At 60.2% G+C, this 26,872-nt stretch overlaps 3 protein-coding genes across 4 annotated transcripts; all 3 read right to left on the reverse strand.

Annotated features, from left to right (window-relative positions):
* Positions 1-3,915: 3,915 nt before the first annotated feature.
* FAM50A (family with sequence similarity 50 member A) lies at positions 3,916-10,167 on the reverse strand. 2 transcript variants are annotated; one of them, XM_004780733.3, is made up of 13 exons: positions 9,923-10,163; positions 8,719-8,803; positions 8,519-8,618; positions 8,122-8,267; positions 6,145-6,221; positions 6,003-6,069; positions 5,821-5,882; positions 5,455-5,531; positions 5,135-5,189; positions 4,884-4,932; positions 4,713-4,783; positions 4,476-4,586; positions 3,916-4,384 (listed from the first exon to the last, which is right to left on the reverse strand). In XM_004780733.3, the coding sequence occupies exons 1-13, from the start codon at positions 10,031-10,033 to the stop codon at positions 4,376-4,378; spliced, it is 1,020 nt and encodes a 339-aa protein (XP_004780790.1). In that variant the 5' UTR covers positions 10,034-10,163; the 3' UTR covers positions 3,916-4,375. The 2 variants fall into 2 exon arrangements, with proteins under 2 accessions (XP_004780790.1, XP_012905559.1); XM_013050105.2 differs by lacking the exons at positions 3,916-4,384; positions 4,476-4,586; positions 4,713-4,783 and having other exon boundaries at positions 4,911-5,007; positions 9,923-10,167.
* Positions 10,168-10,829: 662 nt separating this feature from the next.
* GDI1 (GDP dissociation inhibitor 1) lies at positions 10,830-17,083 on the reverse strand. The gene is made up of 11 exons (XM_004780730.3): positions 16,762-17,083; positions 15,406-15,513; positions 15,147-15,246; positions 14,874-15,008; positions 14,194-14,392; positions 13,794-13,925; positions 13,107-13,206; positions 12,516-12,687; positions 12,082-12,226; positions 11,900-11,954; positions 10,830-11,810 (listed from the first exon to the last, which is right to left on the reverse strand). The coding sequence occupies exons 1-11, from the start codon at positions 16,804-16,806 to the stop codon at positions 11,658-11,660; spliced, it is 1,344 nt and encodes a 447-aa protein (XP_004780787.1). The 5' UTR covers positions 16,807-17,083; the 3' UTR covers positions 10,830-11,657.
* Positions 17,084-17,486: 403 nt separating this feature from the next.
* ATP6AP1 (ATPase H+ transporting accessory protein 1) lies at positions 17,487-25,303 on the reverse strand. The gene is made up of 10 exons (XM_004780729.3): positions 25,097-25,303; positions 24,712-24,838; positions 22,152-22,226; positions 21,668-21,861; positions 21,114-21,154; positions 20,233-20,318; positions 19,557-19,795; positions 18,903-18,950; positions 18,584-18,815; positions 17,487-18,357 (listed from the first exon to the last, which is right to left on the reverse strand). The coding sequence occupies exons 1-10, from the start codon at positions 25,237-25,239 to the stop codon at positions 18,148-18,150; spliced, it is 1,395 nt and encodes a 464-aa protein (XP_004780786.1). The 5' UTR covers positions 25,240-25,303; the 3' UTR covers positions 17,487-18,147.
* Positions 25,304-26,872: the final 1,569 nt, after the last annotated feature.

Here is a 26,872-nt window from a genome sequence, read left to right on the forward strand (position 1 = left end):
TAAAACAAGAGACATTTACTCCCCTCCCCACTCCCAGGCCAGAAGGCAGGAATCCAGGTGCGGGCAGGGCGGTCCTCCCCCTCCCAAGGCTCTGGGGGCTGATCTTTCCTTGAGTCTTCCAGTGGCTGCGGTCGCCAGAGTCCTTGCCCTGCCCTGGCTGGTGGGCGCCACTCCTCCTGCCACCACGGGCCCGCTGCCTCCTGCCTCCGCGAGGGCCACCGCTGCATCTTACAAGGACACCAGTTGTCTCGGATTAGGGTCCATTCTCCTCCAGCACAACTCATCTTGATTCCGTCTGTAAAAACCCCGTCTCCAAACCAGGTCGCATTCGAGGGTCCTGGGGGAGAACCGCGACATTTCTTTCTGGGGACGCAAGTCAATCCCTGACAGCAGGCTTTAAGTGTACTTTTTCCGTGCAGATAACCGACTGCTCCAGCGTCGTCTCTTAACCTCCAATGCAAACATTTCTTCCCGGACTCTGATTCTGTGCCAGCCCCTATGCACCTGTCCTCGTGCTCATACTACGCAGCCTGGATTACTGTGGCTTCATAGTAGGTTTGGAAATCAGGTGTCTGACTTTGCTCTTCTTCTTTGAAACTGTTTTTGGATTTCTAGGTCCTTTGCATGTCTACACACTTTGAGGGTGAGCTGGTCAATTTTTACACAAAAAAGTGGGCTGGGGTTTTGGACAGGGATTGCACTGAATTCTAGATCACTGGGGAAGGGAGTCATCATGGTGCTTGATTCTAACATGGCCCAAGCTCCCCACATCTTGGCATATAGGCCTGCATGGCCCCCTCCTCACTGACATTACACGGCAGCACAGACCCAATACCCACGCCCCAATTCTACTGAGCCCGCCAGTCCATGAGCATGAAAGGTCGGTCTATCTACATAGCTCTTCAGTTGTACAATTTCGTTTATGTGACATTCCCAAAAGACTCAAGTGCACATGACCGGAAACTAGATGAGTGGTTGTCAGGAGCTGGGGGGAGGGATTGAAGAGAGACCTTTGAGTGGGCACAGGGTCTCACTTTGAGGTGATGGGAAGGTTCTGGAACCAGATAGGGGTGACAGTCGCACAATACTGAACATAGTAAACACCACTTTGAAATGTACTTTTTTTAAACGGTTAGTGGTTATTTTTGTTATGTGAATTTGCCCTCAGTTGAAAATGTTTTTTGAAAATTCAGTAAAGGAGCACCTGGGTAGCCCGGTCCAATAAGGATCTGACTTTTGATTTCAGCTCCGGTCATGATCTCAGGGTCCTGAATCTGACTGAGGAGTCTCGCTCTCCTCTCCCTCTCACTCACTCTCTCTCTCTCTGGAATAAAAAATAAGTCTTTAGGGGTGCCTGGAGGGCTCAGTGGGTTAAAGCCTCTGCCTTCGGCTCGGGTCATGGTCTCAGGGTCCTGGGATCGATCAGTAGGGGGCCTGCTTCCATCTCATTCTGTGCCTGCCTCTCTGCCTACTTGTGATCTCTGTCTGTCAAATAAATAAATAAAATCTTTAAAGAAAAGAAAATAAAAGTACCTTTTTAAAAAAAGTCTTTAAAAATTAAGCAAAACCCTACATTTGGAGAACACATGTTCTCTCTCGGGTTGCATGTGTCCTGGGGGCGAGTGATGATGTCCTGGGCTTGGGGGCGGGGGGGTTGCAAAATGTCTGGAAAATTAATTCTGCTGCTTTAAAAGGAAAGAATAGGGTGCCTGGGTGGCTCAGTGGTTTAAGCCGCTGCCATTGGCTCAGGTCATGATCTCAGGGTCCTGGGATCGAGTCCCGCATCGGGCTCTCTGCTCAGCGGGGAGCCTGCTTCCTCTTCTCTCTCTGCCTGCCTCTCTGCCTACTTGTGATCTCTCTCTGTCAAATAAATAAAATCTTTAAAAAAAAATAAATAAATAAAAAAATAAAAGGAAAGAATAAGGAGGCCCTGCCTGCACAGATACAGGGAGACGCTTCCCTGCCCGAGGCACTGCGGGAACTGGGCAGGGAGGGCTGCCAGGCACAGGGTGTCTCCACCACCACCCGGGCTGCTGCCACCGGGGCTGCTGCCATGTGAACCAGGCGGAATCCTGGCTTCTGCAGAACCGGTCAAGGTAAACGAGAAAAGATCCAGCATCCACCCCTCCAGCTCACAGCCCCGGCCTTCCTCTCTGCCCTCCAGCGCCTTCCGCGGACCTGCCTGCGGCGTCTTCACACTCGCTGACCCTCTGGGGCACTCTACCCTCCATTTGGGGTTGTCGCTTGTCACCCTTGTCAGCCACCGCGCCGGGGCCTCAGAGAGGCCCCTCTGCACGTTGCTTGTTCGTGTGTCGTCTCCGTCTGCTGCTCACGCCCACCCGCGTGCTTGCTCAGCCCGCACCGCACCCCCACAGCCCAGGAATGAGGCCTGGCGCAGCGCCGGCCCCACTGCTCCCCAGAAGTGTTGGTGACCGTTCGCCAAGTTCCGTGACTTCACGTGGTCCCCGAGTCTGACGGCTTCCCAGCTTCTGTCCGCAGCCTGCCCTCTGAGCTCCACATTTGTATGGGGCCAAAGTCCCGGGAAGAGGGTACCCGGCGCTAGCCCAGCCCGTCCCCACAGGAACTCTGGCTTGTGCCCACCAAACCTGAGGCCAGACACCCACCACCCCTACTTAGGCAAGGGGGCGCCTCTCTCAGCCCCCGCCCCCACCAAGGCTATGTCCCTTCACTGGCCTGGCTCGGAAGGAAGTGGGTCTCCTCCCCTTACAGTCCCCACACCCCTGCCCCTGGATCCTGACCCAACCCCCGTAGATTTACAGTGCTTCCGAGCCAGGTCCTTCCCTGCCAGGATCCAAGACCCGGCCTTATGGAGCTTGTTTTCCAGAAGCTATGGGGTCAAACGCAGTTCCCCTGGCAACCATTTCAACTGGGTAAGCCAGCTGAGAGGGGCTCCCTTTCCTTGAGAAGCATACTCTTCTGGTGCAGGCCAGATGATCCCCTCTCCAGGGTTCCCAGTGCCAAACAAAAGGCCCCATTGAGATCCTCAGACTTGTACCCCACAACCAGGACCAGGGGTCAGGCTTGGCGACCCATTCCCTGCTGTGCCACGGAGGTGCTCATGTCCAGGCTCTCTGGGTCCCTCCTCCAAACAACACCAGATGGCTCTGCCCAGACACAGGGCCGGGAAGGCCGAGGGAGAGCTCCTGGTTGCCAGCCAGGATCACCCATGCTGCATCTGAAGGGGACACAGGGCTCTGCCCATGGGGGGAGGAGGGCACAGGAGCTTCCGTCCCTTGTGGGGTCCCCCACTGTTCCATCTGTTTGCCAAAGCGGGGGGCCAGACCCAGACCTGGGATGCTGTCATCCAGGGGCTGCCCATTCCCTCTGCTCTGGTTTAGGCGAGAGGAAGAATGGAAGCAGGGAGTAATCAGGTTGTCTTTCTCAGCCTTCTAGAATGGGACTTGCCTGCCTCAGCTTACCCGAAGGGAACTGGGGGATCTGGCTGCTGAAGCAAGGGTGGGGAGCAGGAGCACCAGCCCCAAGCTAGACCTCCCCCCTCGGAGCCATGACAACATGGGGCACCCGCAGCGGCCTTCCCGCGCAGGCACCGGGCAGACAGGCTGGGAAGGGCGCAGCTCCAGGAGGGCAAAGGTGGGTTTCCAGAGCTGTGGTATGGGTGCAGGGGGGCCGCGAGCCACAGGACAGCCGCATCCCCTATGGAATGGGCAGGAAGGAGACAGAAGAGGAGCCCAAAGGCCTGGGGGAAGGGAGGAGCCCTCCCGCTCACCACAGACAACCACGATGTCACATAGGTGTCCTGAAGAGAGTGGGTTGGCTCCAATGGCAGTGCCTGCCCAGGCCCCGGCGGGTTGCGAACACCCCCCTTAGGCAGACTCCCATGCTCCCGCCCCCAGCAGACAAACACGTGCTCTCTAGCCAGATACGAAGACCAGAAACAGTGCATGATTTCATTTATGTGGAACTTCCAGAATAGGCAAATCCATACAGACAGAAAGCAGACAAGGGGGTACCAGGGGCTGGGGGAGAGGCTGTGAATGGGCACGGGGTCTCCTTGGCGGGGGTACGACAGAAATGATCTGGACATAGACAGAGATGATGGTCGCACAACACTGTGAGTGAACTAAGTACCCCCCAATCAAATGATCAAAATGGTGAATTTTACCTCCATAAGCAATGTTTAAAACAACTCTGCCGTGCGCATTTATTTCTCATAAAAGTGACACCACCAGTGGCAGGGGTCGCCAGCTCCCTGCTCCCTTCCCTAGTCAGTCAGGTCAGGGCTGAGGAAGTGGGGAGGGGGTGGGGGGGCGCCTGGAGTCCTGGAGATCCCGGGAGGGGGCAGAGGACAGCTGGAGCTGGAGGAGCCATGGCGCTCAGCACCACGGTTCACCGTTCACCGGATCTGGGGTGAGAACAAGAGGACTGAGCGGGCTGAGGGCCGGCTGGCTCCCCTCCCCCAGCTCAAGGCCCCCTGTGGGGAGGGGGCTGCTCACCGTGTACTTGTCCCACTTCTTCTCGGGGTCGTAGGGCTCCCAGCGGCTGGCGGGAAAAATGTGCTTGTTCTTCTCGTACCAGCTCCGCAGCACCACCTTGCCTGCGTGGGACTGAGGGGGGCGCACGGACAGGGCCCTGTGGCTCTGGGCCGCCGGCGGGAGAGGGGGCGCCCCCCACCCCGAGCTCTCCTTTCTGCCACTGTTCCTCCCCCGCCCCGCGCCGCTGCAGCCCCGCACCTCATCCTTCTCCACGGTGGCATCACTGAGCAGCCGCACGTCATCGTGAACGTCAAAGTTAAAGAGCGGCCCTGCAGAGAACGCAGCCATCCGAGACCATCACGCGGCTGCTCCGGGGCTATAGGGGCCGAGGGAGGCCTGGGGATCCCACGCGGAAGGGGGCGCACTTACCGCTCTTCCCTCGTGCCTTGGTGACAATGAAGTCGTAGAAGCTGTGGTGCTAGGAGCGGAGAGCGGAAAGCATGGCTAGAAACATCCATCTCAGCTGCTCCCGCCCACCTGCCCACAGGCCCTGCTGGATTGAGCCAATGACCCGGGCTGGGACGGGGGCCCCTCTCAAGAAGCCCCCAGACACTCCAAAGCCCCCCGACCCCACGCTGCCCGCCCCCACCCGGGGCCTCCGAGGAAGAGAAGAGCCTCACGTGGGGTATGATCAAGTCCTCCTTGATGTACATGAGCTGCTCCACCCCCGCCGACCTGCCGGACGCAGGCAGGGGCTGTGAGCTGGTGGCAGCGGCCACCCGAGTAGGGCCACGGAGCCAGAGCCGGGGCCAGGCAGTGAGCCAGGGACCAGCGCCCGCCGTCCTCCACCCCCACCTCGGCACCACTCTCTCAGGATCCCCGTGCCCAGCAGGCCGCCCTCCCACCAGGGGACCCGGCCACCCCTTAGTTCTCCAGAACCGGGGCCGGGAGGCCACAGTGCTCCTACCACCCGCGCTCAGCCCCACCCGCACACCCGCACCTGAGCTCGCTGAAGTCTTTGCGCAGGATCTCCAGTGCCTTCTGCAGGAACTGCTGCATTGTGTTGCCCTTTTTCATCTGCAGGAGCGGCCCAAACGCCACCATCCAGGAGAGCAAGCGGCAGGGGACAGAACGCGGCAGCCTGGGCAGGGGCCCTCAAGAAGGCAGTGGCCTGGAAGGCCCGGCCAAGGACCCTGGAGGCCCTGGCTCCCCCCGACGAGGGTCCAGGGCCGCTGGCCTGCCCCCTCCAGGGTCCTCAGGGACCACTCACAGGAAAAGGACCTGTGAAATTCTAGGGCCAGGCTTGAACGAGGGAGGCTGGGCCGCAGGAGCCCGGGGAGCAGGCTGCACGGCCCACACCGCCTACCTTCACCGTCCGCCGGTGCCCAGAGCCGTCCCAGTAACTGAAGGTGATTTCGATCTCCTCACCTGGGAAGCAGAATTGGCCCTTGGCCTCCGCCAGCTCCCGGGAGCTAGGGGCGCTGCCCCGAAGCCCCGCGGCAGCAGCAGGGCCGGCTCCCCATCACCATCCCGCTCAGCAGGCCTCACTCTTGATCTTCTCCTGCTTGGCCTCCCACTCCTGCCGCAGCTCTTCCCGGAGCCGGTTCTCCTCTTCCTGGGGAGGACACGGGTGAAGGAGGGAAGCCCCAGGCCACTAGGGGGGCCGAGTCAAGGGGCAGGCGGCTTTTACCTCGCGGTCTCGGTCAGGTAGGAAGCTGGTGTCCACATCAGGGTTCTTCCCCAGTTTCCTCTTCTTTGTGGTGACCTCTGCAGCAGAAGCAAACACGGGCGTCCGTGGCATCAGGGGCTTCCCAGAACCTCTGGCACCACCTGACAACACTAGAGAGCCCGAGCCTTGCCCACAGGCCCTGACGTCAGTCTCCACCACCAGCAGCTGGACAGAAGGTTGGGGACCAGGGGCTTGCCCCGTCAGCTGCGGCCTGAAGTGCCCCGGGGGACTTAGGGCATTAGGGCCAGCCTGTGCAGCACCAAAAGAAGCGAGCAAACCGAAGCCCCGGGTCCCACAGGGCCCACACTGGAGCCGTAGGGAGCAGGGAGAGGGAAAGGCCCGCTGCACTCGGGCCCGGCTCGCCCGCAGCTGGGACTCAACTTGGTCTCCACAGCGAGGACGTGAAAAACAAGCACGGTGGGTGTGTGGTGCCCGTGAGCACTGTCACCAGTCACGGAGGACCCCGGAGGGCTCGCATCTGCGGGGCGATAACCACTGACAGTCACCGAACTTGAGATGAAGCCTGAGTGACACTGAAGGCTCAGCAGCAGGAAGGCCGCGCGCTGTGAGCCATTGCGGCGATGACATTATCACGCTGCAGGCTCGGGAGGCCCAGAATGCTTTAGCACAACCAGGAAAATGTTTCTGAGCTTGCAGACCCCCTAAAAGGGTCTCACAGACCCCTAAGAGCCCTTTTGGAAAACTGGGGCCCTGACGGACAAGCATACACTCCAGCCTGCCGCGGCAGGGCCTGCCTGCCCATTACAATCACCCAGAGAATCCCACACTAGTGCCCCATCGCAGGGCCCACAAAACCGAACCACGGGGGTGGGGGGATGGAGGAAGCCCTCACAACCCACAGGGATGTTAATAGCCTTCCCCCAGGTCCCGATGCTGTCCCAAACAGTGGTCCCTGCCACACAGATGCACAGGTCGTGATGCTACCGTGTGTCCCTCCACACTTACTACTGATAAGTGCCACTGAGGTCCTCTCCGGTGCCTCACCGCTGCACAGGGAGCACACGAGACCCCAGGGGGCGCAGACTTTTCCTCCCGACGGTGCCAGCCACTCCCGTCCAGGCCAGGAGACTGGGCCTGTGGCCACACCGCACCCCGCCGTGCCCTGCTGTGCCCTGCCCCAGTTCCCTGCCACCACACTTTCCAAAGCAGCCCGGGCCCACCGTCCCAGACTCCCAGGCCTTCACGTGTCCCCTCCTGCCAGCTCGGCTTCCGGGCACACTCAGCGCTTGACTCTATCCATCTCTCCACAACCCCGAGTCCCTCGGGTTGCTCATGAAATTCTCCACATCCTAGGCCCATCTCAACCGTCCCCACCACTGGGCGCTTACCCCAGTCCTGAGGTGGCCCCAGGCCCTTCAGCAGGGCACCTACGGACCTATGGGACTCCAAGGCCCTGCCCCTATCTGTCTGCCTCGGTGGAGGCACACGGGGGCCCCACACTGGTTTCCGCCTTGCTACCCAGCCTTCCCGAACAGCCCGACACCCCTCTGTCCCTTGGCGGAGACCTCTACTGTCCAATCAGTAGCCCCCGAATGTCTGTGGCTGCGTCAGTTTACCCTGAAATTGATCGAACAAAATCGACAATTTGGTGTCCTGCTCACATGAGCTGCGCGCTCGCTGGCCACCGAGCAGCACAGACACGAGCAGGCTCACGACCTCCGCGAGTCCACGCTTCGCGGCGCTTGGGAAGGGCAGCTCCCGAAGGCTCCTGGACGGGCGGCCGCCTCTTACACCAAGGACCTCAGGCCCCTGCCCAGAGCCGCGCGCATGCCTCTGCCCCTCCCCGACACAGCCCTGCAGACTCGGCCCTCGGAGCCGGCCCGACGCGCGAGCTGCAGGACCGCAAACCGAGCGGCCGTCGAGGCTGGTGGCGGGCGCGCTTCATGCCAGAGCCCGGGCCCTGCAAGCAGCCTTTACCTTCCCTCTCCAGCTCCTCCTCGTACGCGGCCGCCTCCTCCTCCTCGTCGCCCGCCTCCTCCTCTTCATCCAGGGTGAAGGACAGGCTGGAGATCTTGCGCTTGGCCTCCTGCTTGCGCTCCTTCTCTCGCAGCTTCTCCAGCTTCCTGCCGGGGCACAGGCGCCCTCAGGCCGCACGGCCCCACCCCGAGGCTCCTTCTCTGCCCCAGAGCCGCCCGCCTGTGCTCCGTGTGGGGCCTCCATGGCATGGGCCGGGGCTGGTTACCAGCCCGGGGCACCTCCCGCCCCTGGACAGGCTTCCCTCTCGCCCCACCCTAGCCATGGAGGGGCAAAGGGCCCGGCCCGCCCCGAGCTGTGCCAGGAGGGGAGGCCCGTGGCCGGTGGGGCCGAAACCCACAGCTGCAGCTCCTTCGACTGCTCTTTCTTTGCCAGCTGCTTCTCCCTCTCCTTCACCAGGGCCTCCTGCTTGGCCTTCATGTCATTCAGGGTCACGAGACCTGGGAGGGGCGGCAAGACGAGCAAGGGTCAGGCACCACAGTCAGCAAGGCAGCAGGCGTCTGGGGCCAGGAGAGGGTGGCCCACACGAGGGTCACTCACCAACGGTGCTAGACTTGAGCTCCGCCTCCACGGCGTCGTAGTGAGCGGAGAACTTCTTGTCGATGTTCGATTTCATGATGTTCTCCTGTTGGGGCGCGAGGGGAGCGGTGAGGGCCAGCCGCCACCCCGCTGTGGAAGCGGGGGCCTGGGTTCTCGCCCCAGGTCTGCCTCTGGACTCACGGTGATGTGACCTCGGGGAAGATATTTCCTCTTTCCTTGGTTACTGGAAGGGTCCCCAGGGCTCTGGGGGGCACTTCCAGTGCTGAGGATGCTAAGTGGGGTGTGCTGTTGCGGCCCCTCCATGTCTCCTGCTGGGGACCAGAGCTCCCTCAGTGGCCTGGGGTCACAGGCTCCACCTCCCTTTGGTGTCTTTCCTACCCAGCCTTGAAGCTGAAGGTGGAGACCCAAGCCAGAGGTGACAGGAGCGAGTGAAGAGTGCCCCCGCTGAGCAATGTTGCTCCCTCATGAGACCTCACTGCATCCCAGCCCCGCCCCACTTGGTACCACACAGGTCCCTCTCTGGCTGGTGGCCTGTAAAGGAGGGGGCCAGCGGAAGAATGCAAGTCCACACTGCGACAGCATGGCTGGGCCACCAGGGGGAAGTAAGGTCGAGGCGGGCCTTGGCGTGCAGCTGCTTCCGTGCGCTGGCTTGCCCCAGTACCGAAGACAGCCTGCTCTTCAGACGAGTCTCCCCAAAAGGCCCAAGCAGAGGAACACTTGCTTCCTGAGAGCCCGCCGCCACCAGCCACCCACTAAAGCCCAGACGGTGAACCCTGCCTTGGGCCCGGGGCAAAGGGCTCTGTTATGAGGCTCAGTAGCCAGTGGACTGGCCAGGGCCCATGGGACCTGACCTCCCTGGCATCCACTGGATCAGGGCGCAGGCCTCGTTCCCAGAGCCTGGGGGGCCAGGGCAAAGATGCAGTGTACAGGAGGGGAGCCCAAATGCCACCAACGCAACCCCTGACTACGGCTTCGCACTCCCGGAGGCTTGTCACAGGCTTAGCTCGTCTCAGCCTCCTGGGCACATTTTACAGATGAGCACACTGTCGCCGGACCGCTTGCGCCCGTCGCCAGAGGTGGGCGAGCAGGGGTCCCGCCACGGCTCGCCACCGGGGCTCTGCGTCCCGCGTGCCGCGGGTTTCGCGGGGAGGCCGGGGCGGCGGGTGGCGCGCGTGCTCCGGAGTCGCCCTGGCCTGGCCCGCACCTCCGCGATCCGCTGCTTCATCTGCTCCATCTGCTCGCGCTGCTTCTCCCTCTTCTTCATCAGGTGCATGGCGCGGCCCGCTTCGCTCGCGGCGCCCTTGTATTGAGCCATGGCGGCGGCGGCGGCGGCGGCGGCGGCAACGGCGGCGGCAACGGCGGTAACAGCGACAGCGGCCTGGTGGAGTCTCAACGGCTGCAAACGGCAGCAGCCGAGCAGTCAGCTGACGCCCGCGCGGTGACGTCGGGCACCAGGGAACGCGTGATCGCCTCGCCCCGCCCCGGCCCGCCCCCGCCCGGCCTCCCCGCCCCCGCCCGGCCCCGCCCGGCCTGCCCCGCCCCGCCGGCTCCGAAGGCTGGATGGGTCCCTGGCTTCCTTGGCTCCCCCATCAATTCCTCCACGTTAACCCCTGGCCCGTGACTGGCTCCCCAGTTCGCCTTCATCCTGCTGACCCCAAACCTGGGCCACCAAGACCCTCCACTTCCTTAATGTTGAGCCCAGCCTAAGGCCAGACCCACACCCCACTCCAGCGCCCCTGTGCCGTGCTGGTTCCCACTCCTTCCTCTTGACTCCCCCACCCAAGACTGGCCATGAACCTTGGCCCGAGTGCCCTCTGCCTCCTCGACTTAGAGACAAGGACCCTGGCCCCTGCACTTCCACCCCCACCCTAGGCCAGACCCCCTTCCCCCTATTTCCCCACACTGACCCCAAGGGGTTACAGGTCAGCACTAATTTGCCTGCATGTGGCTCTTTGGTTCAGGAGCTAACTCCCTGATGAAGGCAGTCACCTTTCACACCTATCCGGAGTAGAGCTAAACCGAAGTCTGAAACTGATAGAATGGAACAGCCCAAGGAGCCGAGGCCCCACCCACTGCCCAGTTTTTGGGGAAATAAAACTGAAGATCTGGGCCCAGGTTTCAACACAGTTTTATTGGGAGGTTTTCTGTGAAATACACTAGAGATTGGGGGAAGGGGACACATTCACTTTGCAAGGTAAGGGTTTCCCACCACTAAGGGAAAGGTTGTGGGGTGGGGCAGGGCATACTGGGGTTTGGATCCATTTTCCCACCTCCTTCTGCTTTGCTCACATTTTTTTTTCTCAGCAAATGCCAGAGAACACAAACACAAAAACAAGAAACAAAAACCGTGGGATCAACCTCCAACCGGGCCACACCCAAGCCCTCTCCCCTCCCAGGCCTCACCAGAAGGCCGCTGGTGAGAGGCACAGTGCTCCCTTCTCAGATTGGGTGGGCCAAAGTTAATAAATTAGAATAAATTAACAAGGGGGGGGCAGGGGATGCAACTTTGTGCTGGGAGGGCCCCTTCTCTCCAACACACACGAGAGTTGGTGGGGGGAGGCAGGGGCATCTCCAAAGGCCACTACAGTAGGGGTAAGAGCAGTGGGGGCAGAAGTAAGCTTTTCCTCCATGTTCTTCCCAAACAGAGCAGAAGAATTAGGAGTGGAGGGGAAAGAGACACACACAAGGAAAAGAACCCTCTTTTCCCAGAATAAGGGAATGCTATCCAACCCCCTGTCTCCTGAACCGTCGCTAAGGTTAAGGATTTGGTCAGTGAATCAATGAGGTGGGTGACAGGAATGTAGAACGTGGTGGGGGAAGCAGAGAATGCCGGAAACCAGGGCGCCCAGCCACACCCATCTCCCCAGCCCTCAAGGAGAACAGACTTAGGTCAGGGGAGAGGGTACCAAGGGCTGGGGTGTGGGGGGGGGGGTCGTCAATCACTGGTCAGCTTCTCCAAAGACGTCATTCTGTTTGCGCTTCATGTTCTCAAAGTCAAAAGCAGAGCCTGCCATGCGCTTGTAGATGTCTTTGATGTCATTGCAGGTCGTCTCAAAGTGTGTGGTGGCATCATAGGAGCAGGAACAGAACACCTGGAAACATCCAGAGCCCCGGGCCAGGGTGAGTCGGGCAGGGGCCCTGGATGGGCAACCAGGAGCCAGGGCCAAGAACGCCCACTTACCTGGCTCTCCGAGCCATCGTCGATGGGCTCATACAAGTCACTGATGGCCACGAACCTGAGGGGCAGACAAGCGGAGGGAAAGACCTCACGACAAGCCTTACTCAACCTGGTCTCCCCACCCCCTGCAGCTCCCTGGCTCCCTCCGCTCCCCTAGCCTCAGCCCCAGCCCTTCAGCCCCTCACTTCTGGTCAATGGGCTCCAGCAGCTCCAGGGCCGGCTCAACCTCCTTTTCCGGCTCCGCCGTCTCCACTGTGGTGCTGGCGATAGCGACGTACTTGCCCTGTGCAGCCACGTTGTGCGCATACGAGATCATGCACACGTAGATGTCTGCCCACGAGAAAGTGCTCCGTTAACACGGGCCCAGAGGGTTCCTGGAAGCTCAGCTCAATTCGGGCCCACCTGCCCAGCCCTCCCCAGCCCCGCAGAGCAAGCAGTACCCAAACCCACCCTCACAGAGTGGAGTCCTAGCTAGCCAGTTGCTAGGGCGCCAAGCCTGGCGACTGCTAGGCGGCTCCCTGCTCTTAGGAATCAAGCAGACAGCCCCCAGAATGATGGGGAGAGGCAGAGCCGCCCCACAGAGAACACAGTGGAAGAAGTCACATGGGACTCGACCTACCTGACTTCCTGTTAACTTGGTTCTGGGGGATGATGATTTGGCAGGAGTTGGCGTCATTGGTGTTCTTGATGGGGTGGCTGAGGATGCAGATGATGCGGATAACCTGGCCAGCCTTCCGCACTCGGTCCGGAATGTAGCTGGGGTCACAGATCAGCTGCTTGCAGCGGGCCACCTGTGAAGACACCAGAAGGCCTATCCAGACACTCCCCTCGGTGGTTGTGGGGCCGAGTCCATGCTGAGGGCTGGCACCACACTCCTCTGAGCAGTCACCACTGCCCCTCCTGTAACACACAGCTTCGCTCCGTACCTCAGGGAGGTGGGCCCCCATATGCAGGGCTGGGAAAACCCTTCTGCTGAGACACCGTGCCCAAGAGCACTCCCCGAACCCCTGACACAGCAAGTGGGCTGGAAATGCCTCTCACTGACAGAAATGGCTATGCGGGTTTCTTCTGCAGCTCTGACCCCCAGCCCAAGGCTCTTAGACCTGATAAGCAGCAGTCACAGCAGAGCCACAGTCACTGGGAAGGGGGCCTCTAAGAAGGCCAAAAGCGCCACCCAGGCCATCATGCTTGTGCTGTGCAGAAGGCTTACCTCTCCCTCCGACTTCACACCCACCACCTTGCCATTCTCCATGATGATGTCATCCACTGGTTTGTTCAGCATGTAAGTCCCTCCATAGATGGCACTCAATCTGCGGTGCGGAGAATGATGGTGTACTCCACTGCCCAGGGGGAAGCACGGCCTGGTGCCACCGCGCCCTCCCCCCACCAGCACTGGGGGACAGAGAAGGCAGTCCTGGGCAGGCAGAGCTCAGGTGACCGGCAGTTCTTCCCTGCTCTGATCCTGCCACAGACTCAGGACTGAATCTGGAGTGTTCCTTCCTCTCTGGAGCTTCCACCTACAACATTCTGCAAAGGGCCAGTATGAGGGTGGCATAAAGGCACAGCTCCTCATGAGAATGGCCCGGGAACAGAACGAAGGTCTTTGGAGAAGCCCTCTGACTCGAGGTTCAAAGGCCCCAGGCCCAGCCCTGAAGCTGCCTGACTCAGGCTGGGAGCCAAGCCAGCCCTGCTGCAGGCCTGGTCCTTCCACCCTGCACTTCCAGCCCCTGCTGCAGCATACGGCCCCCGCCCCGTCACCAAGGTGCAGTATGAAGTCAGTCAGACCAGGACGGGAAAGGACAATTGCTACTTGCTATGGAAATGCTCAAGGGTGCCATCTCCATTCTTGGCTTTGGTCCTACTCAGTACTGTCAACAGAAAAGAACCACGCCCTCACCTTGCAAAGCCCTGGGGCAGCTCACCAAGGCCGTAGAGTGGGTATAAGTAAGGACTCTTTCCATACCGAGCCAGAGACTCACTGTACAACTTGATGCGGTTGATGGTCTCGAGACAGGGCTGGTCCAGGTAGCTGGGGGGACAGCGTCAAGAGAAGAGGCTCCAGCAGCAGCACCCCCAGCCCACCCCCACCCAAGCACCAGGCCAGCCTTCCCACCACCCTCTATGGCCTGGGGAAGACTACGGGTCAAATAAATGCACAGAAAAAACATAAAAGGCCAAGGACGGGCATGTGGCTGAGTAGAAATATGCAGGGTGGGTCGAGGGGGAGGCACGAAGGAATGGGGGGGGCAGGGCGCAGGCCAGACGAGGGGCACTCTGCCATGCCAGCTTCCTCTCACTCATCAGTGCGGTAGAGTGCCAAGGCATGGCCAGTGAAGTCGATGACATCCTGGCCCAAGTCAAACTTCCGGTAGACGTCACGCATGCTGGTGCTCTGGGGGTCAACACCCTCGAAGGTCTTGGGGTCATTTTCATCAAAGTTTGCCACAAACACCAGGAACTTGCGGAAGCGCCGCTTCTCAAACATGCCCATCAGATCTGTGGAAGGTGTGAGAAGAACCTTCACAGCACAGAACACGAAGCTCTCCTTCCCACCAAGCCGACCAAGAAAGCAGATGCCCCAACTCTCAAATGAGTTTTGTTGCTGTTGTGTCGCTGAGCACCGTGTAACCTTCAAATAACCATTTTGCTCCTCACGGCCTGTTTCCCACCAGTACAACCAGGGGACTGGACTGGACAAGCCTGGAGCACTGTCCCAGCTCCAACACTTGGGGCTGTTTCACACAGGTCAAGTGCGGCCCCTGTCAGAGGCTGAAGTCCCTTCAGAAAGAGCAAGCACCCATGCGTCCCCTCCCCAGCGTGTGGACTTCCCTCTGGGCACCCACTGTGAGGCTCAGGGCAACCGAGGGAGGACAGAGCAAAAGGGCCTGGGGTACTGCACAGGGAACGTGACCGTGGGCAAGGGGCACCCTGTTCTGCCCCTCGCCATGGTTCTCTGGCTCAGAGAACATGTACTCACTGGAAGCCAAGGCTTCAGTCTCAGTGGATGGCACTTTATAGATCTTTCCACCCTTGTAGACGAAGCTGCCTTCCACCACCTTAAAGTCCAGGTAGCGCGTCACCTCTGTATACAGCAGCATCTTCACCAGCTGCCCTGTGGGGTGGTGGTGGGGACAACATCAGCACAGCTCCCTAACGGAAGCTCCCTAGCTGGTACGGCTGCCCCTTTTCTGGAGCCTGACCCTCGTCTGGTCGCCCTAATCACCCCCCACACCTCTTTCATCTCTCTCACCATTGGCCATGAGGAATTTGGGGATCAGATCAACGTTCCAGTCTCGGCCCCTGCCCATCGCCTCAGGGGGCCCCTCCAGCAACTGAAAACGCTTATACAGCTGCAAGCAAGAGAAACAGAGAGAGAGCACTGAAGGACCACCCTCTCCTGCCCCTGCCCCCTTGCACCCCCTTTCCCCCTTCCCAGCAAACCTGGGGAGCCACCTTTGCCCCCTGTGGGAGAGGTTAATGGGAGATGGGCCCAGGCCCAGCAGCCTCACCTCCTCCAGCGGTGTGATGGAAGAGCTCTCGCCCCCATAGTACGGGTTCCGGTCCATATGCAGCACTTTCTTGCCGTTCACAGACATGATGCCTGACAGGATACATTCCTGGGGAAGAGGGCAACATTCGCTGCACTCCCACCTCCCTGCCTCCCCACCAGCGGCCCAGACCTGTTCCCCACCGTAAACCTGAGAAGAAGAGAGCAAAGCTGGAGCCTCTGCTCCAAAGAAAGCTCCTTCCACCCCTGGCGGCCGCCTCGCCTAAGATCAGGGATGACAGCTTCGTCTGACCAGAGGGTTTTATAACTTTGCTGGGCAAAGGGCTGAACAACAGAAGACAAATAACGAAGTCGCTGAGAAAAAGAGTGTCCGCCAAACACAGGAATGTTCTTCAGGCAACCACCATGCCAAGACAGTCCTGTACCTACACAGGGCCTCGAGAAAAGGCAGGAAAGACACAATGCGCCGTAGAAGAGATAGACTGACAGTGAAGGGCACCAGAACGGGAAGTGAAGAAAGGCTGAGCTCCGCCAGCAATCTCAGGCCCCACCCTGGGCTGCTCTTTCCTCAAAGGACAGGAGCCTCTGACCCTGCGCCTGTGCAGCCAAGGGAGGGCCTTCTGCATCCCGACTGAAGAAAAGGACTCTCTCCAGGGGAGTGGTCCAACAGGCTTTGGGGAAGAGGAAGATAAACACCCTCACCAGTTACTGTCCGCAGGCCAAGGACAAAGGCTGCAAATACTACCCAGCCTGTAATCTCCATGGGAAACCATGGTGGGGTAGTGGGAATGTGCTCACTGGCCCCACTGCTGCTCCTTCTGGAACATTCCCTGGGTCCCCAGGCCCCATAAGAAGCCAGGAACACAGGATGAGGGCCCAACTGGGCAAGACACCCTTACCCAGGGTCCTTGTACTTCATCCCCACCAGAATTAGCGCAGGATGGGGGGGGGGGATGCAGGATGGGGAGGATGCTGCGTGCGAGAGATGGGTAGGGGCCGGGTGGGCGGGGTCAGGGGCGCGGAGAGGGGACCTCGGGTTGCCTTGGGGTGCGTCTTCGGACCCAATACGCCGGGGTGGGGGAGAGAACTGGGGGGTCGGCCCTGGAGAGTCGAGGGGGCGGCTAGGTAGATGGCCGCTTCTCGGAGACGGGGCCGCGACCGTGAAGAAAAACCATGTCGCGGGCGGGGGAGGTGGGGGCGGCGTCGGGCACGGGGCTGTCTTTTTGGGAGACTCAAGCGCCGAGGGGGCAGCACCGAGGACTGCAGTGACGGGAAGATGGGGTCGGCGGCCGGGGGCGGCAGCGCCGCAGGGAGGAGGGGGCGATGCGGGGTCCCGAGCCAACGAGGCCGCACTTACGGTGAGACCGGTCCCCAGCACGATCACATCGTATTCCTCGTCCATGGTCAGGCCTAGCTGCCAGCGCGCGTCGCTCCTCCTCCTCCTTCACCACAGCAGCCGCCGCCGCTGCCGCCGCACTGGACCAAAGATGGCGGCGGCCGACGCCGCTTGACCCCTCCGCCTCGTCAAAGAGTCCCGGCCCCTCCCCGCGTCTCGCTGCACCAGCGGGGGCCACCGCCTCCCCGACTCGCCTCCCAGGAGGAGTGGCCCGGGCCCGGGTCCCAGCTCCAGCGCGGTTCCGCGGGCAGCGTCCCTCGCCGAGGGCCCTGAGTAGACTGGAGAGGGGCGGGGCGGGCGGGGCGGCCGGAGGCCAGTGCTGCGGCCCGCGAGGGATCCGTGCGCGGGAGCCGCGCGCGACCCGTCCGCCCCGCCCCCCAGGAGGCTGGGCGCGGCGGGCGCGCGCCGCTGCGGCAGCCGGGGGCGTTCCCCTCGGGGTGGGAAGCCGGCTATTGTCACGACGATCTCCCCACGCCCCCGGGACACTGGGCGCCCCGCTCTTCCCCCACCCCGGGCGCCGCAGCCCTTCCGTACCCTCGCCAGTTAGGGGCCCGTCTTGCTGAAGACCCTCCGGCCTTCCCTTTGGCCTGGCTGCGTTACAGCTACATCCGGGCACCTGTCCCCACAACCCTGAGCCCAGCGCCTCCCCTCGCGCCCTGTGCAAAATGAGTGACAGGAGTCCTATGAGCATGGCAACCTGTCTTTATTAGGAAGGAAACCACTGAGAAACCCAGCCTCCTGCCAGGCACCTGGCAGTAATAGGCCAGAGAACCAATGATCACACCCAGGCCAGTTGCTGTGCAGGTCCCTTCCTTCTCACGCCACAGAGATAAACCCTAGTGTACTGCTCATTATTAGCACAACATCACCAAAAGACAATGACACCAGCCAAGCAGGACACTTAAATAGTACTTCCACAACCCCCAAACGCAGGGGACGTCCAGCTTCTACCTACTGCACGGAGCCCCATAAAGGCTGGGGTGGGGGCTTTTGCTACACAAAAGCACTATAAACAGCAAGGGGAGAAGACACAGAGATGAGAATACAGAAGGGGCAGGAGGGGGGCCCAGAACGCATGTCCTCTTCCCCCTGCAGCGACTGGGCCTGGAGGATCTGTCTACTATCTATGAAGAATATGTACACCTTGTTGATAGAGGTGGGGGGTGGGAAGCCCCTCAGTGGGTTGAACAGGGAACAAGACAGGCTGAGGGGAAGTGGGGGTTCATGCTATAGTAGGAAGAGGGGAAGCCCTTCAGTCCAGTGTGCCTCGAGGTGGGAAAGCAACAACCTGGACGCCATCATGCCCGCGCAACCCCCCCCCCCCCCCCCCCCCCCGCAGGAACAGGATCACACAATCTGGGTCAAAGAGATGGTGGGGCCCTTGTGGTCGTCGAAGCGGTCCATGGTCTTGAGACTAAGGATCATGTGCAAGCCGTAGGTGAAGATGAACAGCATGAACAGGGAGGTGAGCAACCCCATCCAGATGCCGGGGGAGAAGAAGCCCGCGCAGTCGCTGGCGTAGGAGAACTGCTCGCCCGTCACGTTGAACGCTTGGATCTGGGAGGGACACAAAGGAGCGTGTGGCCCACACACAGGGAGACCCAGTGAGTTCCCAAGGTGGCAGGCAGTCCACATGGGAGGGGGCACTGTGGGGACACGACTCTCAACTGCATTCCCATTCCCCATTCCCAAGCCCAGGCCCAGCCCCTGAGACGCTAACACTCCTCGGTTCTCTACTCCCTGCCTCCTGCCAGCTCCACCCCCGCCCTGCACCGTGTCCCACCTGGAAGTCCTGAAGAGTCAGCTGCCAGAGTGACGGCTGCAAGCGGGCCACGAGGAGATGGCCGTTCTTGCTGAGGCTGCTGACATACTCGCAGTGAAAGGAGTAGACACTGGGCCCCGTGACCCGGGAGGCATTGAAGTAGGCCACGGAGCCATTGCTGTGGATTTCCAGGCGCTCCATGGTAAACCAGTGCCGGGCAGACACTGGGTAGAAGCGGTTGGCCAGAATGAACCTGAGGGAAGCCATGTGGGGTGTCAGGCAGCTGGGAAGGCCGGAGCCATGCCAGCCCGCCCACATGTCAACCAACCCTCGGACTCACCTGAATGTCACTGTGGTACCAAAGAGCTGTTCATAGGTCAGCGAGAGCCTGCAGGGCCGGAGTAAGAGGTGGGCTGTTGGGCTCTGGGAGGGCCCCTAGCACCTAGCAGCTGAGCAAGTTCCTCAGGTCTACGCTACCTAAGCTGCCCCAGGACCTCACAGCCACCTGAAGAGGCAGCGTCCCCACCCGACAAATGAGAAAACTGAGGTCCTATCCCATCTAGGTCGGAACCCAGCACCCAAAACCCCCCTGCAGCTAAGCGCGCCTTCCTCTGGTTGCCCTGAACCCGCCCCACTGCCCTCCTCTCAGCTCCCCGCCTTGGGGTTGCTGACATGCGCAGATTGGACTTCGGGGATAAAGGTGGTCTCTCTCACCAAGGGAGGCTACAGAAGCCCTTGAACTAACTCAGTCCTGGCAGACACCCTTGGCTGTCACCCTGAGGCTGTTCAGGGGTGGGGCGGGGGGAGTGTCAGGTTCCCCAGTGACTGGGAAGTGTTAACAACCAAAGGTCCAGGCAAGGACTAGAAGGCATGGAGAGGCAGAGATCTCAGCAGGCCCCATCCCAAGAGCCCTCCACCAGCCCCACCCCACAATTCCACCTGCTTCCCACAGTGACAACCCCCCAACACCTGCAGTGACAGGCACTTGCCTTACCTGGCATAGGAGTCATTCCAGAAGGAGCCAGTCAGGTTGAGCTCCTGGACCCCAAAGGTGAGGGAGGTCAGGTCCTCCCAGTGGTCCTTGTATGCCACCGAGAAGTTCTGGGCCCAGAACAGGATCCGAGGCGCAGTGTCATTGTAACTCACAGGGGGATGGACGGCAGCTGCCGCCGGCTGTTTTTGCAGCAGCTGGCGACCTAGTCCCCCGGCCACCATGGCAACATCACGGGCCACCTGCGCAGACAACGCACAAGCCCTCTCTCAGTGGCCCTGAGGGCATGGCACAGAAGCAAGTGACCTGCCCTCCCTGTCCCCGCTGAGCACCCTCTCCAGCACCTGCAGTCCTACTGCTCAACTCAGAGGCCCTTCGGCCAGGAAGAGCTTCCTGAAGAGCTCCTGAAGATGAACAGCATGAACAGGGAGGTGAGCTTCCTACGCCCCTGAGCTCTTCCTAGTGTCTCCAAATTAGAACCCTTGGACACAGTGTCCCAACACGGCAGCCCGTAAGGCCCACTAGGCCAGATGGAAAGCTGTAGCCTGGAAGGAGGAAACGGCACTTTCTGGTTCATCCTCGCCCCCCCACCCAGGCCCAGGGAACAAAGTGGCCCCCTAAGGCACTCTGCTCAGAGCCACACTCCCTCCAGGGCCCTGCCGAAGGGGACACGACATACCCTCGAAGGGCGCACCGCTGTGAGGGCTGCTGTGTACGGGACGTCTTCGGACTTGAGCGTGCTCAACACCTGTCCGATGACCTCATCTGAGGAGCAACGGGGAGAGGCCAGACCCAGGTCACGCGCGGCTCCTCACACGAACACCCCGACGCCAGCCAACAGATGGCAGCCCCGAGGCTGGGCCGTGCCATGTGCCCCATTAGTGGCCTCTCTTGATGGTGTTCAGTGGGATCACCTCGCTGAGGCAGGGACCACCGGTGTCTGCGGCGGAAGTCTCCCACGCCTGGCACCTGCCATGTCCTCTGCGGTGGGCCACTGAGCCCTTCACAGCTAGCTCCATCAACCTTCACCAGTGTTTTCGTTTCCATCAAGGGTCCTTAACAGCAGGTACGTCTTACCCCAGCCACCCCCGCCTCCCCAGGGACACCTGCGGCCTCAGGAGTTGGCTCCCTAAGGCCAAGCCCTAACTACATTAAATGAGAAAAGACACAGGGATCTAGAAAACTCCAAATTCACTTATAGGTTTTCAATGACCCTTCCACGGGGAAAGGCTGTCCTTTTTATAGCAGAAAAGAAGTCCTCAGCTCTGATTTTGAAACGGTGCTGGTCTATTAAACCCCAAATGCTAAGCTTTGCGCTGCCAGCATGGAGACTGACTCCGTACATTCTGCCATGGAAGGCCCCCAGGCGTGCCAACACCCTGCCCAGCTGAAGAGGGGTGAGGCCTGGGGGTCCGCATCTTTCTGCTCAGCTGCCAGTTGTTCTGAGAGGCCGGAGGGACACCCTGGAAACGCAGAGTGACTCAGGAGCTCTGAGGCAGCTCTCTGAGGCCAAGGACTCAATGAGGTTGGAAAAAATGTGCCCTCCCCGGCCTCACTCACCATTGCCCGTGAGAACTTCCCTCGGCGCCATCAGACCTGAACTATGGGAGAGAGGCAGAGCATTAGAGCCCCTGCCAACGCAGACAGCTCCCCGCCGCCTGGGGACGCCTCCCCTCCACTCCAGGCCGCCATCCTTCCCTACCAGCCCCATCCGATAGCACGCTCGAGACGGGGGCTCTGGAAGCCACGCTCACTCCTCCCTCTGCACCTCTGCCGACTCCACGACCCTGCCCTTGCCCCTTCTGCCCCAGCTTCACAGTCGCACTCAAGGCCCCGCCAGCTGCTCTGTGAACGCGTCCCGGCTGGAGGAGTGAGCCCCCAACCAACGGGGCCCACGCCTGTCTCATCTCTGGAGCCCAACAGGCCTCACTGAGGGCCAGACATGAAGTCCTGCGTCACCGCTGACCAGAGGCCCTTCCCGCCTCTTCCGGACACACGAAGCACCTTCTGCTGTGGCTTCAAGGTCCTGAACAGGAGCAGGGCTGTCTCGAGCTGGGCTGTGCCACCACAGCCAGGCACCTCGACACAGTCCAGGCTCCGAGGCCGGGACGTACCCGGATGTGTAGGGCAGGCGGATCAGCAGCAAGGCCGGGAGGCTGGCGTTGAGCTTCAGCTCCCGCAGCGCGGCCAGGTCCACGTGCAGCGGGCTGGCCCCGAGCTTCTCCTGCAGGTACGTGCTCAGAGTGCTGGCCGCATACCAGTCAACAGCAGGAAGCACCAGAGAGGAAGGGGCCAGGTCCAGGGCATTCTGGGGGCCAGGGAGAGGCAGAAGGATGAGTTAGCGAGGGACTAGTGGGCCTGGGCCTGGGCCGGCCCCCAAACCTCTCTGGTGGCCCCATCTGGCAAGGGACACCCACACCCACACGCCGGGGATCTTATTCGAGGTCAAAAAACACCCCAGATTCCTGGCCCGGGAAACCTCAGGCCTTTCTGCCCCCAAAGCCAGTACCTCCGTTTCCTAAGGGGACAGTATTTACTGTGTTGGGGGAGGGAGTGCAGGACAGCCCCCGTGGTCCTTGGCTGTGAAAGGACTCTCACCTCCAGGTTTGAAAAGGCGCTGTCCTGCTTGTTTCCAAACACGCCACCATAGGCTGTGAAGTCCTCAATGCTCAGCTAGGGGGAAGCAGAGAAGACGCCTCAGAGGGTGGGGCCGGGGCCCAGGCAGGGCAGACACCCTCCCCGCACTTTTGCAGGGACAGCAAAATCTCATTTACAATCACAAAGGGTCAAGTTAAAAGAGTGAACAAAGGCCTGTTTGGGGGTAGGCAGTGGAGGAATGGAAGGTTCTCTTTTTTCCTTCCCGCACCCTCCTGGTAGGGTGAGAAAACATGGCAGGTGGTCACGGGGCTGGGAGGAAGTCCGCGGGCAGCTGACTTGTGGTAACGTTAGGATTAGATGAGGAACTGGGCTGGGAACTGGGAAGCTGGGGGAGGGGCTGGGGGCAGTGAGGAACAGTCACTGGGCTCCCCCTCACGTCCCATCCCCTGGGCAGCAGTCGGAGAAAGAGAACGCGCTCGCCGGTTCCAGCCCGCACCGCCCACGTCCGGGCCGGACAGGACCCTTTTTAAAAGAGGGCAAGAGGTTCCTTCCTTGCCTGGGTTTGGTAGAAGAGGGGAGAAAGGTGAAGGTGTTGGATATGCTGAAGAAGGCACTGAAGTCTTCCACATGCTCCGGAGCACAGCAGCTGACCGCATTCCTTCCCCTCCATAACCTAGAGCTGTCCTCCGGCTCCAGCTCCCCACCCCAACTCCCGGCCGCCTCCAGCTTGTCCCAGTTAGGCCCAGAGGCAATCTTAATCAGTCTCCCTCTGCTCGTTGTGTTTAGTATACACACTTGCCCAGCCTCCTCTCCCCTCTAGACAGGAATCCTAACCCTATGTGGCTGCCTGAGCCCTCATTCTGAAAGCCCACAAATCACCACCGTGTCCTCTCCGTAGTCCTTGCTCAAAACTGCCCAAAGCTTCCTGCCACATTTAGGCTGCAAGCACCCTTCCCCCACTTCACCCCCTGGCTACCTGGCTAACCACCTCCCACCCCCTTCTCTCCCTTAGCGCCCTCCAGCCACGGCAGCTCCTTGCCCAGGGCCTTTCCACCTACTATTCGCTCTGCCGGGAACCCTCCTCCACTCATACCTACGTGGCTCTGTCCCAGATATCCCTCCACGGTGAGCCTTTGACTGATCACCCTATCTTTATTTTTAAGATTTTATTTAATTATTTGATAGAGATCACAAGTAGGCAGAGAGGCAGGCAGAGAGGGGGGCGGGGAAGCTGGCTTCCCGCTAAGCAGAGAGCCCAATGCGGGACTTGATCCCAGGACCCTGGGACTACGACCCGAGCCGAAGGCAGAGGAGAGGCCCCAGCCCACTGAGCCACCCAGGTGCCCCTGATCACTATATCTTAAACAGCATCGCCAATCGTTCTGTTCCCTTGGCCTGCTTTCTTCTTTGAGAACTGTAGCACTGACATTGTATCATACACCGACTTAGCATTTACTTGCTGCCCTCACAAGAATGTCAGGTTCCTCTGGGCAAGGACCTGGATTATTCTGCTCACTGCTATGTCCCCAACATTTGACACCTAGTACCCAGTGGGAAGTCCGTATCTGGCAAACGAATGAATGGATGGATGCCATAAGGAAACCCCAGATAGATGTTTTACAAGGGTTAAAAGAACTGCTCAGTCTCTGGTATCTTCGTTTTCCAGATGAGGAACCTGCATTCACAGATTATCTCACATGTCCAAAGGCTGGGAAGCAGTAGAATGAAAACTGAGTTCCAGTCTAATGACATGATTTCCCACCTCTTGGAAGGAGTACAGGCCAGTATAACCATCACTATCTGCCCACAGACCAATGGAGCAAGACCACAAGGGGAACAAGCCACACAGGCCACCACCAAGGAAGGAATAAGCAGAGGCTCGATAACCTCCCGAACGCCCTAGAATCTCCTCCTGGGCCATATGCCTGCTTTGGAGGCAGAGGAGCATGGCAGGGAAACTATAACCCGGAGCACAAGTGGGGTGTGTGTGTGTGTGTGTGTGTGTGTGTGTGTGTGACAGACTCAGGCTAGAACCATAAACCACGGAACAGCAGCCAATGGTCGCACCTCTACCAGCCCTGTTCCTTGGCAGTAAAACCAAGATAATGACATCAGCTTAGCACTGTGCCTATGAAACACTCAATAAATGATCATGTTTCGATTATCTCTATTATGATCATTAAAGTTAGAATCACAACTCTGTCACCCATCAGCTGTGTGACCCTAAGCAAGTCATTTACCATCCTTGGACATAAGTCTTCCCATCTATAAAGAGGGTTGATAATCCCCACCACGAGGGGAGCTCAGATAAGTGCTCAGTACTCAGTAGGCATCTGGCCTCTGACACCCCCCAGCTATCACCCAATCAAGTCAGTGCCATTTCAAGGGCCGCAGCGTTTCCACTGAAACATCTCTTGCAGTCCTTCCCTAGAGAGGAGTCACACGTCCCTACAGTTGGGACAAGGTCACTGAAGCTTCCTTTGGGGAATGGGCCTCAGTGTCCTGGGAGGAGGGGCCTTCTTCCTGATGACTGAGGGAAAGAGGGTTGCAGCGGGCGCACCTTGTCCTGCAGGAACAGCAGCACATTCCGAGGGCCCAGCTCCAGGGCGGGGTCTAAGTAGGTAGACAGCTGCAAGTCGCTGGTGATGTGGCCCTCGTGGGTGTTGGCCGCAGGACCCCACAAGTCCCTGGCAGGGGACAGAAGAGGTGCTGTCAAGTGGGGGCACATGGCTTGGGATCTGAAGCTCATGGGCTCCCATCGTGTTGTGTGGGGCCCCGAGTCCTGACCCCGCTGGCTCACTATGGGCGCCGAGGAAGGGACAGTTCCCCTCTGCCCGCCTCGGCTGCCGCTCGTTGAGGACAGCCCTGGAGCCGGGAGAGGGCAGCTCAGCCGCCGCGGCGCGCAGCGCAGCCAGCCCCGGCCCGACCCGGCCCGCCACGCTCACCGGTCACTCGACCACAGCACCAGCGGCACCTGCTGCTCCGCCGCCGCCACCGCCATCAGCAACAGTGGCAGCCACCGCATTTGCCAGAGTGCTGGGGCCTGCCGCGTCCCCGCCTGCGCCCGAACCGCTGCCGTCGCCGCCATCACAGCCTCGGCCTCCACCTCCTCGGCCGCCGCTGCCACCGCAGATCAGGTGACAGTCGCCTCCGCCCGAGCCCCGCCCCACACCACCATTGGCTCGAGCTCAGGCCTGCTCGCCAGATCAGCAGATGACTGGGCAAAGCTCACGCCACTCACGGCCGCTCCTTTTCACGGATTGGCTGTACGTGTCTCCAGGCGCGCGCGCTCCAAGTAGGAAAGGCGGTAGGGCGGAGCTCCGCTGGCCCCCAGCGCGCGCGCCCCCTTCCCACCGGCTGGGCACGGGAGTGGGGCGGGGCTGGGGCGGTTCTGCTCCCTCGGTCCCCCACACGCCCGGCTTCGTGTCTCCCCGCTTTCATCCTTAGTGGGGAAACCGTGGCTGCTTTTATTCCTCTCTGAGCTGTCAGCAGTCCTTGGAGTGGTGACTCTCCAAGCTTCCTAAAGCACTTGCTATGGGCCAGGCGCTGGGTCAGACTTGGACCCCCCCACCCAGAGTTCACAGTCTGATCTGGGGAGATACGGGGCAGTAAGTCACGACACGGGGTGATGGATGTTGGAAAGCAGGAGAGACGGGGCCGCAAGTCATCGCAAGCCTGAATCTGACGCTTGCCATTCTCCGGTTTTTCTTAGAGGGTCGACCACGTCTGTATGTGCCCACAAACAGTCTAGGGCTTCGTCTTCTTGTATTTGAGCTTGACGGAATGGCGCCATCCCGTCTGCAGTCCTGCGCGGGGGCACAGACAGCTTTGTCCCACTGCGGCACCGTCCAGTGTGCCCGCCGGCCACAGCTGCGGGCTGCTTTCTCTTGCGGGCCGGCGCAGGGCTGCTTCCTGCTGTTCCCAGTCTTTCTGCCGTGAGGTCCTTGGTGACCTACGAATGCAAGGTGTGCAGGTGCCTGGTAGACAGCGATGACCCGGGGACCAGAAGACCGCCATGGCCACTGTGGGAGCCTTTTGACCCCCTGGAAATGAGCCAGTCGGCGGCCCTGGAACACTGCTGCCCAAACCTCGAGCCATGTGCTGAGTTCGCTGTGAGAATGAGAGGAAGGGGGCCGCCACCTCACTCCCGAATTCCCAGTCACCCCCAGTGCGACCCCCCAGCAGGATGGAAGCCACAGCCAGAGCCCACTCGCCCAGACCTCGGCACAGGGCTTCGCAGGCTCTCCTCCCCCGCACACTCCCCACTTGCCTCAGCTGGCCGGATCCACAGGCTGACCGAAAAGGTGGAAAAGGGCACAAGACAAAGATATACAGTGCAATGACTTACCAAAGCAAACGCTCCCTTGGCATCCTCCAGTTCAAGAATTCAAATTCTCAGTCCTCGCTGATCGCCTCCTTCTCACGTCCCCCAAAGTGACCGTGAACCTAACCTCAGTGATCAGCACTTTGGGTCTTATGATTTTACCAACTGCATTAATTTGTTGCAGCTGTTTGAACAAAATACCACAGACTGGGTCGTTATCAACAGCAGAAATTTAAAAAATAATAATAAAAAAGAAAAAAATTACTTGCTCACAGCTCTGGAGTCTGGAAGTCCAAGATCAGGGTGCCATGAGGCAGGGCGAGGGCCCGGGTGCAGGTTGCAGACCCTGCATTGTATCCTCGCAGTGGCGGGGGGCAGGGGCAGAGCTCTCCAGGGC

This window comes from Mustela putorius, unplaced genomic scaffold (genome assembly GCF_011764305.1).
Source record: "Mustela putorius furo isolate JIRA1106 unplaced genomic scaffold, ASM1176430v1.1 tig00003899_pilon_pilon_pilon, whole genome shotgun sequence".
NCBI lineage: Eukaryota > Metazoa > Chordata > Mammalia > Carnivora > Mustelidae > Mustela > Mustela putorius.